The sequence below is a fragment of the Perca flavescens genome, chromosome 15, assembly GCF_004354835.1.
Source record: "Perca flavescens isolate YP-PL-M2 chromosome 15, PFLA_1.0, whole genome shotgun sequence".
Taxonomy (NCBI): domain Eukaryota; kingdom Metazoa; phylum Chordata; class Actinopteri; order Perciformes; family Percidae; genus Perca; species Perca flavescens.
Genome location: NC_041345.1, coordinates 6,637,932 through 6,658,424, shown reverse-complemented (window position 1 = coordinate 6,658,424; position 20,493 = coordinate 6,637,932). Strand labels below are relative to the sequence as shown.

Below are 20,493 nucleotides of genomic sequence, written 5' to 3'. Positions count from 1 at the left end.
CGTTCCCCTGGTTCTTTTCAGACACAACAAACTTGCATCCTAAACAGCTTGTGCTCAAGGTACACAACAACATAATATGAATCTTATGTTCTATGTGGGAAGGCTCATTTTGCTTATTACTAGGAGGAGACTGCTGTGTAGGAAATAAATTTTGAATTTTGCTCTACTGCCGCACCCATCTGAAGCTACAGATGAGAGCAGTTAGCCGATTGTGTACAGGCATGACATGGCCTAATTTAAAAAGAGGAATTCAAGAGCTGGAGTCGAACCAAATTTAATTCATTCATGCAATACATTGTTGTTGCAACTGTTGAACTATAAATGCATGTAAACTGAGGCTCTATTGTGGCTTTGTTTATAGTATTTTTTCTAATAGTCATTCTACAGTTACACGCAGCGTGTTTCCTCCCATAACTGTTTCCTCTTCTCAGTTTATTGTGAAGGGTGTTAAACAGCTGTTGTGTGTATGTATCTGTCAGTGTGTGAGCATGTTTGAGAATCTAATGTGAGAGATATAGATTAAGAGGTATATGTGTGTATGCCTTGTTCGGTTAACCTATTTAGAAAAGTGAGTGAGAGAAGCCAACTTTAAAACAGGATTTTTTTCTGTTTATCAGACGTCAGTGGTGGCTATCTGATAGGTCTGTGTGTGTGTTTGTTATACCACAGGTGTGTGTGTGTGTGTGTGTGTGACCAAGTCTAATTTTACTTGTCGGTGAGGGCCAGCTCCTTTTTGCTCCGATCTTCTTTCACACATCTGAAGACTCTGATCACTCAGAATGTGTGTTTGGTTGTCTACTTGTGCTTACTTTCAGTTACAGATTGACACACTATCTCCTTTATGGCTTGGTTGTCCTTGCTGCTGACATTTGCAGCAATAGTACACCCGTTGCCACGGTGACACCTTGGAGACATATCCTGATGGATAAGGCAGCCAATGTGGGTCAAGCTTGTCCGGCATCACACACACACACACACACACACACACACACACACACACACACACACACACACACACAGTTTACACCAGCTACTAATTACTTATACTACTAATTTATAAGTAAGCAAAATGTAAATTATCACTTCACCAGTTCGAAGGGAAGATATAATCACAACTATGTTCTATCAAATTTGAAAAAGGTCTCCATGCCATGCCTGCAGCTCAGTACCGCTGTAATAAGGGACAGCAGTGTTTTGAGCTAAATGCTAACAATGACAAAGCTAACATTATAATGTTTAGCAGGTAAAAGTGTTACCATGTTCATTATCTTTGTGTAAAATGTCTTGATGCTTATACATACTAATTAGCACTAAACACAAAGTTAAGCTGAGGCCAATTGGAATGCCATTAGGTTCGCAAATATTTGAGCACAAAGTACTGGACAAATTATAAATTTGAGCCGATAAATAGGACCTCAAGTGGGAGCTCAACATCAGCTCCCTCATCATCAACAGCTGGACCTGTCAAAAATGATGATGGCGCACCTCTATACCGCCATCATGGAGTCCATCCTCAGCCTGCTCCATCACCATCTGGTACGCTGCTGCCACTGCCAAGGACAAGGGCACACTGCAGCGTATCATCCGCTCTGCTGGGAGGGGGATTGGCTGCAATCTGCCGTCTCTCCAGGACCTGTACGCCTCCAGGATGCTGAGGCGGCCAGCAAAAATTGTAGCCGATCCCTCTCAGCCCGGACACAAACAGTTTGAACCCCTGACCTCTGGCAGGAGATTGTGGTCCATCAGGACCAAAACATCACGCCACAAAAACTGTGACTTTGCCACCCTTAGAGCCATGCATGACCAACAAAAAACAAGGAGATAGAAAGCCAAGACCGAATTATGTGCCATCGACAGCAAATGCTATGAAACTTGGCTTAAATTACTGAAAAGTTACAATCAGTTGTTTTTGCTGTTCATTACAAACTTAACCTATAGCAATCATAGGCTTTCTTCACTAGACAAAACCCTTAAAATGAGCTTTTCTTTTCTGACATGCGATCTCTTGCAAGTATGCAAATTTTGACTGTCCTCTCTTTCCATTGTTTCTTTTAATCTTGACGGTGATCTCTCTGTGACTGAAACCAAGTAGTTTCAGTTGCCTAAAACCATACCCTAACCAGATGGTTTGCAGAAAAGAAAACACTACTCTACATCATTTCTGGAAGAGGAATATGAGTAATTTTGAAAGGCACTCTAAAATGCATGCTTAGTCATTTAGGTTCTCAGCCTGCACTGACTAAGATATATCAGTGGTTAGTTAGGTTGGTCAGATGTTGCACCATCACATTGTATCTTGTAATACTGTTCATACCCTTCACTGTAATTTTGAAAAAGCTTACTATATACAATTATTTATTTTTATTATTGTTCAGCTTTGCGCGATAATATTGTGACTGAGGTATACATACTGTATTTTTGTGTAAATGTACTGCAGTCTCAGTAAAGAAGCCAAAGGTGTGTTTCTAACTCCGTTCCACCCACATTGCTCTCACCACAATAACATCATATCCCAGTTCATTCTTCAATTATTCACTTTGCCACCACTTGTCTCCTCCATGATCACTGTCACAGGACCTTTGCCCCACTCTGTATTTGTTGTTCGCAGGGCAATTTGACGTGATGAGCTAAATGTCTAAAACGTGAATCACGGTGTGTAGGTGGGATGGCCCACCTGGATTACTAACTGCTGGGGGAGAGATGCTGCTGTGCTGCTGTTGTGGGTTTGAAAATGCACAGTGATATAATTTGTTGGGCAAAAGGTCATTCCGTTTCTTGGTGGACAATAGTTCACAGACTGAATACTGGTGTTGAATTTTAATTTTATTTTTTTTTTCTCACCAAGGTGGATATACAGTTGCAACTTATACAAGTTTGTGAAAGTGCTGCCTGTATTTAGCATCTGTAGTGGATCTGTCTTTTTATTTAAAAAAAAAAAAAATACATAAAACACAAATGTAGCACTGGATCTGGACAAAAACGAGCAGCCGTTTTTATGTAGACCATACAATGCATAACACAGCTAGAACAATCAGGTTTTTTAAGTTTAACAAAATGTTGTTGGAAGGTTTGTTTTGTGGGAATTTGATAATGTATTCGTCAGACTTAAAGGTCCCATGGCATTGACTTTATGAGTTTTTTTTAACATTAATATTCGTTCCCCCAGCTTGCCTACGGTTCCCCAGTGACTAGAAATGGTGATAGGTGTAAACCGAGCCCTGGGTATCCTGCTCTAACTTTGAGAAAATGAAAGCTCAGATGGGCCGATCTGGAATCTTCTCCTTATGAGGTCATAAGGAGCAAGGTTACCTCCCCTTTCTCTGCTTTGCCCACCCAGAGAATTTGGCCCACCCATGAGAAAGAGAGAGACCTCATGGCTTTCAAACGAGCAAGTGGCAGTTGGTCAAGGCCACACCCCCACCCTCCACCTTGCCCCCCCCCTCTCTCCTCCTCAATAGCTACAGACACAGAAATGGCACATCCTAAGGAAAGCTCATTGTGGGACTGGCTCTAGTGGCTGTAATTCTGCACCAAGGCCGAATTTCGGGAAAGAGACTTCAGATACAATATTAGGGGACCACTAAGGTCTATATAAAAGAGACTTCAGATACAGTATTAGGGGACCACTAAGGTCTATATAAAAGAGACTTCAGATACAGTATTAGGGGACCACTAAGGTCTATATAAAAGATACTTCAGATACAGTATTAGGGGACCACTAAGGTCTATATAAAAGCATCCAAAGAGCACCATGTCATGGGACCTTTAACACAGTGGTTCTGTTCATTTCACAGCAAAAAGGACTCACTCCAAGTTTGTTTCTGTCTGTGGTGTGTTTATGTGGTACTATGTGTTTGTTTGTGTGCACATTTTAGTAATTAAAATCTAAATGGGGATGAATACAGTTTTCATCATGTGTGTGTGTGTGTGTGTGTGTGTGTGTGTGTGTGTGTGTGTGTGTGTGTGTGTGTGTGTGTGTGTGTGTGTTATTGACTGATGGAGAACAGCTAACTATGTCACTGTTGCTCCTGAGATACTTTAACCCATTAATCTATGGATGGTAACCTAGCAACAGGCACACGAGCCGACAGGAGTGCAGTGATCCCAGAACTCTTTATCTGCCTCCCTCCATCTTTGTCTCTTCCTTTATTTGACTTTCTAGTTTTGCGTCACTCTCCCTTCACATCTCTTGCTTTTTCTCTCTCACCTGACATCGGTCCCACTTCCACTTTAACTCCCAGCCCTGCCCACCCCTCATTATTTTCCTTTTATTGTTTCCTGTCAATCAGTTTACGAATATAATATTGTTGAGTTCGAGACTTTTTATGAGAGAGTAGGAGTCAGAGAGGGTGTATTGTTTAAATACCAACAACCCACTGCATCTTCAATTTGACATCATCTTTTATTTCTTCTTCATAGATTAATATACCTGTATAACCACGATGGTGTTTTTCCCGTTACACCATTTACATACATTTAGAATGACAGAGGAGCATACAGAACAAGAGTGAATAAGACTACATTTGCTTATTGTCTATATGTGTTTATTATTTTGTGTATATGCATAGTTATGTGTGTGACTGTCTGCACATGTAAAAAGGATAACAAGCAGCCAGGCAGCACTGGTCTGTTGCCAAGCATTGAGCGAGTTGTGGTAGACTTTGTCCTGCCTTGCCCTCAAAAAAACAAACACAAACACACACACACACACACACACACACACGCACACATACACATATAATTATTTTATTTTTTTGTAACTATTGCACCTTCAACGATCATGTTAAATACATTAATAAAAAATAAATGAAATATCCACTGAAAATGGGACTGTTTTCATTACAAAGCGAATGGCTTCTACAGCGACTAGTGCTTCAGAGTAAAAGAAAATGGGGCAGCAGTGGTAGAGCAGGTTTTTCAATAATTGCGGGGTGGGTTGCTCAATCTCAAACTCCATGTGTCGAAGTGTCCTCAGCAAGACACATGGAGTTTGAGATTGAGCAGCCCACCCCTCAATTATTGGTCTTGGTGAACTTGTATTTAGTTCATTATTTGGTATTCAAACCCGTTAGTCTCATCGACTCTCGTGTCCGTATCTGCAGCTCTTCACTCTCACCTCTCTGACCTCTCTCTCCCACACTCTCTAACTCATCCTCTTCATACCACATCTCTCTCTCTCTCTCTCTCTCTCTCTCTGTAGCTATCTCTCTCTCTCTCTCTCTCTCTCTCTCTGAATTAAGGACTAAATCAGTAGATTAGATAAAACAGCATGTTGAGGATGATGATTATACTCTTAGGCAAATTAAATGCAGTGAAAAGCTTTCTGATTCTCTAACATATTCTTTCCTACCGTCAGTTATTTATTATATATTATTTATTTTTCTTGCTGTCTGGACCAAAACAGCAGGTATTGTCTGTGGGGGAGTTAAGAGAGAGAAAGTGGCAGTGAAGGGTGGTGGGAGTAAAGGAGGAAGGCAGGGGAGAGAGAGAGAGTGTGTGTGTGTGTGTGTGTGTGTGTGTGTGTGTGTGTGTGTGTGTGTGTGTGTGTGTGTGTGTGTGTGTGTGTGTGTGTGTGTGTGTTTTGGCTGGACATGGACATCAGCAGTTGCTTGTTCAGGTCACACTGTGGAGGTAGATGTACTTTGACTTTGAGAGGAAACTAAGGGCCCTACACACACACACACACACACACACACACACACACACACACACACACACACACACACACACACACGCGCACACAGACAAAAAGAACAGACAACCATTGTTGGTAGAAAGATTACTAATGTAAATTACTTTTTTCTTAGAAATTCTGTTTTTCAGCTTTCTTTCTGTACAAGTAGGACTAGATATTGAACATCTGTGAGACAGAGATGTGTCTGTAGTATCTTTGTAGTGTAGTAGTAACTTTAGGTTTTAGGCGGTTGGTTGGACAAAGCAAGCAATTTCAACACATCCCCATGAGGTTGGTCCACCGTTTTGGTTCAGACTGAAATACCTTACCAACTGTTGGATGGTTGATGGTGATATTTTGTAATATATCATAGTACCCTGAGGATAGATCCTAATTACGTTGGTGATCCCTTGACTTTTCATGTAGCATTATCATCAGATCAAAATGTTAATCTGTTCAACACTTTGATTGTATTTACATTTTTTCACCTTTTATTTATTCAGGGGGGGATTTCACTGAGAAAAAGGCTCTCTCTTTTTTTTTTCTCGCCCAATGCTAACTGAAAGATCAAATGCATGCAAAGCTAAAGACATTCCCAACAACCCCAGCTGTACTTTAATTTGCAAATGTTAGCATGCCAAAACGCCTAACTAAGAGAGTGAACAGAGTAACCACTACACCTGCTAGCATTGTCATTGTGAGCGTGTTACATATTGATGATAGCATTTAGCACACGGCTAAGCATAATTTTAATCAATAATGAAATTAATTATTAGCTGCACCTGAGCTGGCATTCATTATGTGGTCAGTTTTGTACAGCTGCTTGTGTTTAAGATTTGAGAATTGGCTTCTACTGTTTCTAAAGAAATGTTTTTGTAGAGATCCATAAAGCATTTACATTTTATTTTAAATAAGATATAGTTTTTCTATATCCTAACTACAATGTGAGTATAATAGAATGCCTTTTATTTTCACTATACACATGAGATTAAAAGCAACTCCTTTCCCAGTGCCAACATATACATAAAAAATATAACAACATGAAATAAAATAACTAGTGCAATAAAAAGGGGGGTAAGGTGCACAGTTGAGACACGATATACATATGATAAAAATAAGTATGGTTTTATATACAGTGTGATATGCAGTGTGGGTTATTGCACATTATTTGGATATTGCCCAGTAGTGGTGATCTAATTCAATGAGTAATAGATATTGGACAATGAGAGTAATAATTTGTTACTGAATTTTAGGCAGTGTTTAGACATTGTATCAAAAAAATGAAACCAATACTCAACCATACTGTACTTACACCATCATTAACATGATGATGATCGGTCCCTGCTTGTCACATTTGGATGAGGTTGCGAGTTTGATTCCACCAGCACATTTGAAGAAACAGACGGACTTCACTTCACACTCTCAACTCTTAACAAGTTGCATCAAGGTGCCAACAGGCAAGGCACTGTACACACACCGGGCAGCTCCCAGGTCTGGAAGTTTGCAACTGTGTGTGTGAATCAAGGCAATGCTGACAAAAAGCAAAAGTGCAATAAAATGAAGCATTAGAGACAGACCGATAGTACAAAGGAGACAGAGAGTAATGAAGAGAGGAGGGAAATGGAATTAAAAGTGATAAAAGAATCAGACATGGAGAGAGTGAGATGGAAGGAAAAAGACAAAGAGGCAGCCGGATGGCTGTGGCTCTGACAGACAGAAATCGAGGGATGGAGATGGAGTGAATGAAAGATGGTGAAAGGGATGCAGTGAATGAGAGAGAGCGATGGAGTGAATGAGAGAGGATAAGGGTGGAGGTGTAAGCTGGACCACGTAAAATCGTCTTGTGCCAGAATTCTTTCACAGCGCTGGCACAGCGCTGAAACTGAAATCGAACGGAGCGTGAAGCCAGACAGACTGTAGTGTCTCCTGTTTTTTTTCCTAATTGAATGTAAGTACACTATTGAGAGGGATAACATACTGGATTTACTGCTGTCACAGGCCATGAGCAGGTCCGACACTATTAGAAAGTACTGTATCTTCTTATGAAGACATACAGTAATCACAATCCCTTTATTCTCAGCATGATCACATTGCCGCCATTCATGTATCAATAGATCATCATTTTTGACATTCTTCGAAATTCAAAAAATAACCCATATTAAAATCAACAATAAATATAGAATATAGCCTTCTATCTTCATAATGTTGCACAAAATAATTACTTGAATTCCACACAAGGATGATTGAAGATTTTCAAATGTTTATTTATCATATTTAACACATTTTCGAAGGAAAGAGTTCAGTTTTCTTCTCTTTTCTTTGCTCTTCTTCTGTGGCTGGGTAGTGACTTTTTACCACCCCACACCTCTCCGTTGCTTCAATGAACTGGATGGATAGTTGGGGGCAAACTGTGGTGAACTGAGTAAACGCTGTGATAATTTAGTGAAAGTCTGGGTCTTCTCGTCAGATTCCAAGTCGAACCCTCGTCACTGATTCCTGATCATTTAGCTCCGGTTAGCTGTTAGACTGGCTAGCTAATAGATGTAATGGCAGATTTCCTTTAACAATTTTTTTATCAATCTGTAAACAATATTTAATATGTAATATCAAATGTTAAACTTTTCTTGCTGTTTAAAGTGATGTGTGGATGCATGCATCACAGTGGATACCGGACAGAATACCCAACAGGGATACAAGATTAAACATTTCCACACAAAATGCACACGGGTCATCATTTATGGAAAGTCTGGCTAGTGACACAAAACCTCTATCTGAAAGGGGCTTAACTATAGAAAAATCAATGTGGGATATCAAAAACAAGATTTTTGAGCAATGCCTTGAATACGAATGTGCTGAGCAGTTTTTTGTCACAAGAGTAAGCAAATGGTGAACCATGGTTCCACCATAAACCAGCAATGAACATACTGCATGTGAGCTGTCAGTGGCAGCTAACAGTCGCCGGTGCAACAAACTATTTTACAGTGTGTCCTGAGAGGAGTGAAATGTAATGAGCAAGCGTCCCTGCGCTGTGCTCCGGGCGATTCTGAAATTAAAAACGCAGCAAGGCCACTAAAGAGCAGATGGACTCTCTCAGAGGGATTTCTCAGTCGCAAAAAATAAATACATAAAAAACTCTATGGATAGAATAGAAAAATGAATAGTTCTCAAATCATAAGCACTTTTAACAATAGTTCCTTGACATCAAAAAACTGCAATTTAAAATGGCCTTTCTGTGAAAGCGTAATTGATTTGCTTTGCTTTGTTTACACTGGCTGTTGTTTTCTTACGATCATCACCAACGAGAGGTCATAGTTTGCCTGCCAAGTGAAATCCTCTGTGTTTCTCCCAAGACACACTGTACCAACGTGAAACATTATGGATGTAGAGCTGGAGGAGGAGAATAGAGAAGAAGAAGAGAGAATGGATTGATGGAAGGGAGAGAGAGAAAGAGGAGGAGTGATATGGGTGTACTGACTCACTCCCTGACCCTTCTGGCCTGCTTCACCAGCGGCATGGTGGGTATTTATACATTGGCGTAGGCTGTTCAGCCCCCTTATATAAGCCCTTACAGACACGCACGCACGCACGCACACACGCACACACACACACACACACACACATGCACACACACACACACACACACACACACACACACACACACACACACACACTATGGGAGGTGCCCAAGGTGAATGGAGTGTTTGGTTCAGATTATTGACTTTCTTCTTGCTTTCTCTTTCTTTATCATCTTGGTCTTCTTCTTGTCTTCCTGTGGTTGCATCAGCTTCTTCTTTGAGTCTTTCACCCCACACATCAGGATGTTTCCTCTTCACAGAGACAGTAGGAAGAGCAGGAAACAGAAACTGTAGTCTGGCCCGCCCAGACCTCTCTCCACGCTGTTTAAACACTGTGCCAGGTCTGCCAGGACGTGGTCAGGGAGAAGATCTGATGGAGACGTTTTGTAGTCAAGTCAGTGAAGCCAGTCAGTCAGTCAGTGAGCCCACCCAATCAGTCAATATACCAGTCAATGTGAAACCTAATCATTTATTGTCTCAATTAGCAATTAAACAGCTGGTTTTGTCAGTCAAATAGTAACCGTAACAGTAACCCACTTGTGCAACATTTTGCAGAGGAAGGCAATTATTGTTAAAGCAACACTAGGTAACTTGGGATAGGATAATTAGATTATCAAAGACTAGACCGAACTACTAAAGAGTCTCTCAATGTTTATTTTTACTTGCAAACACAATTAGTCAGTTACAGCACTTACTACAAAGTACAGAAATTACTATCGAAATGCTCTCTACAACAGCTTTTGTAATACAACGTGGAATGTGGTACAAAGTCTATAGTCATAATAAAGAGTCAATGTTGTCGTCCTTATCTTCGGACCATTCCGTGCTCTAGACAAGGACAAATTAGTGGCTCCCATGTTATCTTTTGGGAGTGTAATCATTATAATATGGCATTCTTATGCAAACAGTTTTAATATTAACAATACAGAAAAATGTAAATCATAATTTTTCTAACATAACTTTTCCCGATTCGGTCCACCTTGCAGGTTGGAAGCGGGATTGTCCATTACATTACATTATGCAAGTTTGCCAGATCGGGTAGCGGATCTGTAGTTCGAATGAACTGGACAATGTAACGTAATGGACAATTCCGCTTCCAAGCTGTAGGGGGACCGAAGCGGGAAAAGTTACCTAGTGTAGCTTTAATGTAGAGTGTGGTTGTTGTAGCCATAGCAGAGTGCACTGTCCATTACAGTATTAATGTATAAATCAAATGAGAAGCTGGAAGAGCCTTCCACATCACGGGAGCATTATGGCTTCTCGGCGGATTAATAGAAACGTTAGACGAAATGGATTAAACGGAAATGGGTTCCACTTAATGACGAACTGATTAGGTTTTGGTCAAAGGTCAAGGTCACTGTTCCTACGCTAATTATGACAACATTGTACACAAATGGCTAATAGCATAAAAGGATGAAGTGATGACATTCTATATCCCAAAGGTCAACTTCACTGTGAAATCATAATGTTCTGCAGAAACAAATATTGGGTTGTTTTCATTTCTTTAAACCAATCACAATCGACTTGGGCGGCACTAACGACGGATGGTATGTATTTTGTATGTATCTAAACTTTATAACCCACCAAGTCTTTAATAAAACCTTTCTGAATAAAACAATAATGTTACTACGGTGTGTAACGTTACTTCGGCCACAACAGTCCTGCCACAATCGGTCCTAAAACGTGCCATTTAGATAGTATGTGCCTATTGTTAAACATATTCTTCGTAAATCTTAACAATTATTCCCCGAAAGAACCAAGCAAGCCTGCTGTTGCACGATCCAAATTTTCTTCGAAACATGCCATTTTCAGCATGTAGCTTGCTAGCTCGAAGTTTGTGTTTCCCGAAACGAACAGAGTTTTGCAAGGCGAGGGACATTAGGCGCAGGATATTCCGGCGATTATCCAGTAAATGAACATCCTACTACTTCTGTGCTGACGGGTTGAAGATGTATGTAAAGCATCCACGTTTTCACCAAAAAATACCAAAATCACCAAAATCTTCACTACATATATATTAAATGAGTCTGGACAGACATGGATATAAACTGCAACTTGACTGGTTGGGAGAGGCATACAACTGCAAGGCGCTAATTTGTTATACTGCATCATGCAGACATAAGGGGGGGGGGGGTTTGTGTGAGTGAAATACTATACTGTAGGTGATGTACTACTACAGTTATACATTAATAAATCTGACTAACTAGAGAGCGTTGCCACTCCCTGTGTCGTAGCATTGAACCTGGCCCCTGAATCTGACAGTTTCTAAATCTGGGACATCGCTGTTCAGCGTGTTACTGCGTCTCACACACACACACACACGCACGCACGCACGCACGCACACACACACACACACACTGGCAGCTCATTAGAGGAAATGGCTGTGTACAACAGTGTTCTGCCAACATTTCAGAATATACTGGATCAAGGAGGAGAGGAGATAAAGATGGTAGAACAAAAGGAGATGAGAACAGGAAATGAAAGGAAGGGAAGTCAAAAGAAGAAAATTATTCAAAATAGTCAATCATCATCCTTGCATTAATCCAAAAGCCTGAAGGTTAACTATGTATAGCAGTTAGTATTTGGTAAACTAATGACATTTGGGAAGTTGCTTGCAGTGTAATACTTTTTAAATTCTAAGTCAGCCATTGCAAAAAGTCAACCCAAATACAGCAGTACTATAAATGCTGACTCTAGTAGGATGGAAATTATGCTTAAAGAAAACATCACCTGTTACTTGTTTCAGTTTAAGAGCAAAATAAAAATCTATTCTCATCTTTCTGACCATAAGATGATTCACTCTTGTGAATTGTAAGAGGTAGGTGCTGTCAGTTTGAGCCCCCCCTCTTCACACTATTGATATACAGAAGGCTTGATGGGAGGATGATATTGATTGACAACTAGCTGTTACATAATGATGTAATGTGACTGTTGGGGAGGCATCGGTACAACGTGGGACACTTCAAAGAGCTACAGCTGACAAAAACAAGTTTTAAGTGGTAGTTAGTGCCTGTGAAGTGTGCTGGATTTAAGATACACACAAGCTACATGCAAGTATAACTGCTCTACCACACTGAACAAGATTTAAAATAACATTGGTGATTGCTAACACACTTTGAAATTGATCGTCTAAATCATTGGTTATTGATACAGCTATAGTTTCTTATTCAAGTGATACCAGTCTGTAGGACACTCATGATCGAACTGTATCATTTAAATTCCAATATTGCACATTATTCTTTGGCATGCATCCGTATGAATAAGGATTAGATAAGGAACTGAACATCCTGAAAAGCAATTAGTGACTGCAATTAACTAATTGTTTTCATTCATTTTTTGACTGCTATTCTACATATACAGTAGGGACCTTAAATGTAAAGTAGAACATCATGTGGACCACGGAAGTGACTGTACATGCAGTGGCATGCTCTTTCCTAGGAAAAAGGCTTGAGAAAATCTTTGTTTTTGGGACATGACAACATGTTACCACTTGCATAGAAGTAGTACAAGTCACACAATTACAGATAGTAGTGTGAGCGCTTCAGTGACTTACCAGTGACTCTGGCTTTATCTGCAGAAACAAGATCAACTTAAACACGTTTGTAAGGCTGATTATTGAACGATTGTTGTGTAAAACGTATTGTACAGCAGCATAATTGATCCTCATCAGTCTCACTAAGTTGACAGTGAAAAGAGAAGCTCCCCGTTGGCTGAGAAGGGATTCCTGAGGTGCTAACTGCAGCCGGTAGTGTAACTTAATGCTCAGTCGGTGTTACAGGTAGACTACAGGAACACTACATGGCTGCTTACCTCTAGAGTAACCTAAGCCCACACAGCCTGCCACAGTGATGTAACAGACTGATGAGAGAGGGAGAGATAGAAATGAGAAAAGAGAACAAGAAACAGGTGAACAGAGAAAGGTGTGCAGACTGTGTGTGTGTGTGTGTGTGTGTGTGTGTGTGTGTGTGTGTGTGTGTGTGTGTGTGTGTGTGTGTGTGTGTGTGTGTGTGTGTGCGTGTGCGCGTGTGCATTCATTCCATGGATATTTAATGTATGCTATAAATAATGAAGGCACATTAGGCAGGGTGCCAGCTCCACCAGAGTCAGCCTGAGATCTGTAACTGGGGGCACAACGAGGGCAGGGGAGCGGAGGAGGAGGAGGAGGAGGAGGAGGAGGGGTAGGAGGAGGGGGAGGAGGGTTTGTGAGGTATATAGGCAGGGAACATGTACAGTAACTGGACGGACACCAGTTTCATCTCAACGCAAGACACCAGAACCTGACTCTGGGAGCTGCAGATCTTGAATGCTACATGATTAGTGCTTTTATATTGGGTTTATTGAATATAAAATGTATTAATGCAGATGGGAATGGGAATGGAGGAGGAAAATAATGGCTGTGGTGTTGGAAGAGCTACTTAATGTCGTATCATATATAATTTCATGTAAAACAACAACATCATCATGGGAAGTGTAAGAATCCCTCCTCTATACTAGAGTAACCTGGGCCAAACTGCCTCAGGTATTCCAGCACTACTACTATCTCTGTTTTTAGCCCTCTGTAAAGTTGACGGGTTGGTCTGGCTTTGTGAAATTAGATTGTGCCACCTCTCCTTTTGAATTTCCACCATTGTGAATAAGTATGTACTTAACTAAACAGATGTGTAAATGGATGAGCGAGGTGATTATTGGTGTGGATGAAAAGAGTTTTATCAAAGGGAGAAATGGAGGGCACACTTCATTTCTGGCACAGTATATTTTTGTAAAGAGATATTCTATTTGTGTGTGTGTGTGTGTGTGTGTGTGTGTGTGTGTGTGTGTGTGTGTGTGTGTGTGTGTGTGTGTGTGTGTGTGTGTGTGCGTGCGTGCGTGCGTGTATGCGTGTGTGTGTGTTGCTTAGGGATTTTTCAGTTACAATACACAAAAGAGCAGTTGCCTCGAAGCAAAATGTGCACATAGCTCTCACCATTTCTATCTCTACCTGTATCCCCTCCACCCTTACTCTGTATTCAATCAGCGATATCATGGAATGAGTGGGTGGTATGTGTGTGTGTGTGTGTGTGTGTGTGTGTGTGTGTGTGTGTGTGTGTGTGTGTGTGTGTGGTATCATCGCAATGAGTGGGCGGCGTAACCAAAGAGAGGATATTGCGTGGGAGTGAAGTACCATTGAGGTGCACATGATGTGTATGTTTGAGAGTATTTCTGTTAATTATAACCCCTCCTATCAGCACAGGTTTGACAGTAGAATATAATAAAATATGATAGTTTCTCTCCAAATATGTAAATGAGACAGTCGAGGAGACCACTGACAGTGAAGATATCATGTTAACAATTATTTTTAATACTCTCTAACAATCACTGATCTGATCACTGCTACTAACAGTGCATCAGGGTATTCTTATTCAAAACTGTGCTTACCAAAATCCCTTCATATTTACTTTACTTTACCTTAATTCCCTTACCATGAGTGAAGTTATACAAATACTTTGAAGTTTAAGTTGGTTAAGTAGTAAGTAGTTTTTTAAAGAGGCAGTGATGTGGTTAGTTATATAATGTCTAACTGGTAACCACCAACAAGTCAGAAAGGTCTGTTTCTGACTTTGACATTTCCAGTTGAAAATGAATTTCAGTGCTCAACATTGTGTCAGTCAATTACAATGTGTCACGATGATGTCAGCCTTGATGAAACTAAATATTGGCTTGTTTCCATTTCCTGTCAGTAGCTGGGCTGCAACCATAGACTGTTAATAGTATGGATGCATCTCATGGTTATTTTTAATCAATTAAATGTTTAGTCTATGGAAGATGGAATGTAACAATAGTTACAAGATTTAAAGACAAACACTTTTTGCAAGATTTCATACGCTTTCAGTAGAGCACAAATTATTTCAATATGATTTATTAGCCTATTTTTCGTAGTGGCTCTAAACCTGCTATCATCAACATCTCTGTAGTTGAGTGCATTTACACCACTTCTCCGTATCTCTCCCTTAGACATGCACACTATGTAAATATACTATTGAGCTGTGTGTGTGTGTGTGTGCGCGTGTGTGTACGCGTGTGATATTTTTAGCTTCCTCTGCCTGTCAGTGGAGCTGACATTGATCAGGGTGGAGATGACACACTCGCTATGCATCGGAGCTTTCACATGTTTCTGCACCGCCGATTGTTACCAACCTGAAAATTGGAGCCATGTTCCGCTTTTCATCTGGCTTAGATTGTCATCTGGCTTCCGTTTTGATCTTTCGTGTATATTCATCTGTATACTTGTTATCTTCAACAAATCTGTGTAAAAACTCAACCTTTAATTTTTTGTAAATGCGGATGTTACAATTCTGTTGACAGCAAACTTTGTAAACATGGGCAATCCTGTTAATAGTAAAGTCAATTTTGGTACATACTGTAACATAAAATAAGGTTATATTCTACATTGCATTCTGGACATTTAGAAGGTGCTCTTATCCAGAGTGGCTGACAATGAGTCAACGGTGCGGGAGTGACAATAGGAGTGTGTGGGTGTTAAGTCAGAAGCACAGCATCCCTCTGGACATTTACCACCGCTAAAGCTTTTCATAGGTTAAGTAAGTGCTGCTTCTAACAGCGCGGAGACAGTAAAATAACTCTGCTTTCATCAAGCCTCAAAACCATATCTAATTGTGCTTGAACCTAATGTCAAATTAAAATAGTACATTTGAACGAGAGAATGTATTCTGGTAACCTTGATGTACATAGAGCTGGGATCATGTTTGATGTCAGTATGCAGCTTGATATAAAATGGTTAATAAAGCTTCACACGTTATAGCATCTGTCTTCCCAATTGTCAGCTATGACCACGAGGAGAGTCAACACTTATATACAGTGCTGTTTGACTCATTTCATCCTTATAAATATGGTGTGCTTCCCTTTGATACTATATACATACATTGCAGATATTCTGATTATAAGTAAAGCTATTAGGACAGCACTCCAATTTGATTAGAATGTATTGCTACACAACGGACGTTTTGGGCAGGACACTTCCTCAGAGTGTGCACAGGCAACTAAAAAACGTATATAATATAAATATATATATTATAAATAACATTATATAACATATATTTATATAAAATATTCTGATTAAAAACTCAGGTAGCCAGCTGAATCGGGCCTTTAGCCGTTGAATGTCAGAATACTCGGCTATGTTCAGCACTCAAGCTAGCTTGAGTGCTGAACTAGGTGCTTACTGGGCAAGAAAGAATTAGAGATGTTTTTAGATTACGAATAACATATTTTGTGCGCAGAGTTACATTTTCTTTTTTCTCTCTCTCTCTCTCTCTCTCTCTCTCGCTCTCTCTCTTTTCCACAGTGTGTTGTTTCGTGGTTCACAAGCGTTGCCATGAGTTCGTCACTTTCTCCTGTCCAGGTGCTGATAAAGGACCTGCATCAGATGTGAGTACAAATAAATGAGTCGTTTAAAATCGCATGCCTGTGTATAAGCGGGAGACTGAGTGTAGTGAAAGACAGATGGAACGAGAGAGACTCCACAGACACATCCTGCTCATGAGCCCCCATCAGCTGTCAACACCACTGTTACGGTTGAGCTGCCTCCATCGTTTTTCCTCTCTTCTCATTTTTTTTCCCCCGTCTTGACAGGTGCACCGTACCATCACTGGACTCAATACTGTACACGTTAAATATAGACATGTAACACCTGTAGCTGCACCAATACAACCTATATTGGCCACTGAGTAGAGCCACGCTTTAATTAAATGTGATGTTGACTTTAGATGTTAGATCTGCCTTAGCTGTGGAGGGGATGTACAGAACAGGAGACTGGCTAAAGCAGGATTGTTAGTGCATCACAGTAGATGAAATGAGGATATTTTGTTTATTTGTATAGCATAATTATACAGATACCTCTACAAATTTAGATAAAACATACTGTGTGCATCTCTTGTTGTAAGTGGGGAGGTCAGTCTCTCAAATTTACATCTCTCTGAGACATTTTATAGTTTTCTCTCCATGAAGAAAACTATAAAGTAGAATTTTATATTTGCCCTGAAGTAGCGTCTTTCTGTAGCTACCGTCTAACTTCACTCTTGTTACTCTTGGTTGCCCTGCCAGAGGTTTAAACCCTTACATAACTTGAACTCTGATGTTCCCCTAATCTCTTCTTAAGTATCTTGAAAATTAGAGGAAAGAAATCCACACTCTACAACAACATAATATCACATCAAATGAAATCTGTTTCCCCTATGCTCTCTGCATATACACAGTGTTTTTGGAGGTTAAAAGTCGTGCTTGTCTTGATCTTGTTAATTATCTCGAAACATTCTCCTGACCTTCTCTTTTGCTGTAACAGCAATAACTGCCTTTTAACTGGTACTTTTATCATAATCTCATCCACTCTCTCAAGGAGCTGAACAGTGTCTTTTCTCTGATTTATATTCTCAAAATGCAAACCTATTCTCTCACCTATCCTATTAAAAGGACAACATGAGTTGCCTTCCTTGTCTTAAGAGCACTCTCAGGATGCCAACTTCATCCTCTCAAAAAACCCAGGGGTCTTTGAGTTCCTCAGGCATGTCCTTACCTCCCTCTGGAGTGCCCTTTCAGTCTGAGAAATACACTTAGTGAGCCGCCTCCAGAGGAAACGGTGTTCACTCTTTGGCTTCCTCTGGTGTGTTCTGTATAACTGAAAAGTCTCTGCAGTCTTTCCTCTTTTCTTATTTTATGCCTGCCTGTCTAACCTTACTTATTTTTCTGTTCTCTTTCACCTGACTGCTTCTTCCGCTCTATCTTAGTGCCATTTGGAGTACCACAAATAGTCTCTTCTTCTTTGATAGCTTCTGTTTTAGTCAGGGCCAGGGCCGGGGTATCCAAAGAGATGCTAAATCTTCACTTAAACCATTTTTCTACATTTTTCTTCCTCCAAAATCTGCAGGTTCTTAGAAAGTCTGGAGAAGTCCTTAAAAACAAAATATATACATATAAATACCTTAAAGTATATGCTTCCATTAAGTATTAAAATGTGTTATTTGTCCTATTTAACAAATGCAACATAGCATTAGTTGCGGTAAAGCAATGTCATTGTATTAGTTCATCATCTGTTTCTCAATGACTGGCTCATCCCGTGGCTAATAACATCCAATAATATTCATATAGGTGTACAGTGGAGCCATTGCAACCTAACCCTTGTAGTGTTGCTTTGACACAAAATGCATTGAAAGACCACATATTTCAAATTTAATGAATTGTTTTCTCACCCAAACTTCACCACCAAAGCACTGCGTATTTCCAGTCCATTTTGCACATGTTAATTCAACTAACGATAGCAGAATCATCATTGCTGCTTCTTTGAAAGGCCCTGCAAAGAGCATGGCTTTTTCCCCACAAGATCTAACTCTGACTCTAACCATTTGATATAAATGGCCAATTCCTTGATGCAAGTTCCTCTGAGTGAAACAAAGTTAGCGTTTAGATTCAGTGTTTCTCACCAAAATATTCTGCCAGTATCCTTGCCTAGTCTTCGTCTGCCGTGCCTTTTGCGGGAACATTGCTGCATTTCTTTGTGCATTACCGCCCCTAGCTGAAAACAAAATAAACAAATAAAACGGGGAATTGCTCGTAAAAGCACGACTCCATCCATATCACTACTAGGATACCTTTAAATTGTTCCCATCATGCTTTGCAACAAAATTTGGCTTTGAGGCCATAAACAGATACTGTATCCCCTTTCTTATGCTGCTCATTTGTAGGGTCAGAACTTTACGTTAAATCAGTACTTTGTCTTTTTTTTATTTGGGCTCAAAGAAAATCAACCTGTCCTATTTCCCACATAGTTATACATTTTTTGTTGACCCCTAGACATTACAATAGCTGAGTCAGTCCACAAGTTGACCCGGATGATTCAGATGTGATTCCACATCTTTATATATCTTTTCTACCTATTTCTTCTGAATGCCACCTCCTCTTTTTCTGGCACTATATTTCTATTGCTATATTTGGCATACATTTAACTCTCTTTCTCCCACTGTGTCTCTCTCTATTCAGCTCTGTACATCCTATTTAAATGCCACTCCACCCAGGGGGCCCTTGCTCTTAATTACGGGGCCTCACCAACCCACCTTGTCATTTCCTTAATGAGTTCGTGGTCTTACGACCTCGGTTCCTGCACAGTGGGAATGTCGTATATCTCTGCTCCTAAGTAGCTGCACGTTTAAATATAGGAGACAGGAAGACAGGTAACCTGGCTCACAATGCACAGCTTTCTAACACCGGGGGGGTCCCACTGGTTATGTAATTCCTTGAATATAATGAAGTTTTGTAATAAACACCTGTTCAAAATGATGAATTTATATTTAAATAGTTGCCTCATTGCAAAATTACCAAACCATGAAACCATTATATAATTTGATCATAAAAGCTCTCTGACTTGGTCATGGAGCATTAGGAAAACACCAGGGGGAAGATTTTCTAATAATGGTGTCAGTGGGGGAATTTCCAGCTTACGAACTCATGCTATGTAAGATGAGACAGTGCCCCAGGTCTCATTCAGGCAGTGTCCAAAATAACCTCCTAACCCAGAGGAGTTGTTCAACTTTGTGCCTCCATGGAAGACGTAACAACTGTATGATAGGACAAAGCTGCTCAGCCTGCCAAGGCCATAGTGAAACTAAACCCATAGCACATTTTGTCTGTGCTGAGATATTTGGGAGTCTGCAATATTTACTTTGAAGGTTCAGCTAAACTTAGTCTATATCCTTGACGTTCCACTTCCGGGATTGCTCCGTTGCTGACGGAAAATCCGCCGGATTTCACTCATTTAGGCCGGATATCCGTTGCCTTGGGCTTCCTTTGTGTTGGCGATTTTTTCTTAGATCTCTGCAGGGTAAATCCAGACAGCTAGCTAGACTATCTGTCCAATCTGAGTTTTCTGTTGCACGAATAAAACAACTTTTCAACGTACACATGTTCCACCAAAACAAGTTCCTTCCTGAGCGGCACCGTGGCTTTCCCCGGTGCTTAGCACCGCCCAACGCGATTGTGATTGGTTTAAAGAAATGCCAAAAAAACCAGAGCACGTTTTTCTCCCATCCCGGAATGCTGTGTGGACTAGCCAGACCCTCCTCCTCAGCACCGCGGTGGAGGAGGGTCTGGCAATGCAAGACTAAGCTAACCGTAACGCCTCCAGTATGAGTTTAAATGCACCTTCAGGAAGACAGGAACTTCAGAGAGTTGGGACGGCACTGCACATTGTCTCCTCAA

At 40.4% G+C, this 20,493-nt stretch overlaps 1 protein-coding gene across 2 annotated transcripts in view; it reads left to right on the top strand.

Moving 5' to 3' along the window:
• The window catches only part of LOC114569627 (protein kinase C beta type), a 100,549-nt gene that overhangs the window by 10,999 nt on the left and 69,057 nt on the right, over positions 1-20,493 (top strand). For both annotated transcript variants that reach the window (XM_028599583.1, XM_028599582.1), the window contains exon 3: positions 16,592-16,674. In XM_028599583.1, coding sequence (XP_028455384.1) covers positions 16,592-16,674 — 83 coding nt within the window. The remainder of the gene's footprint in view (positions 1-16,591; positions 16,675-20,493) is intronic.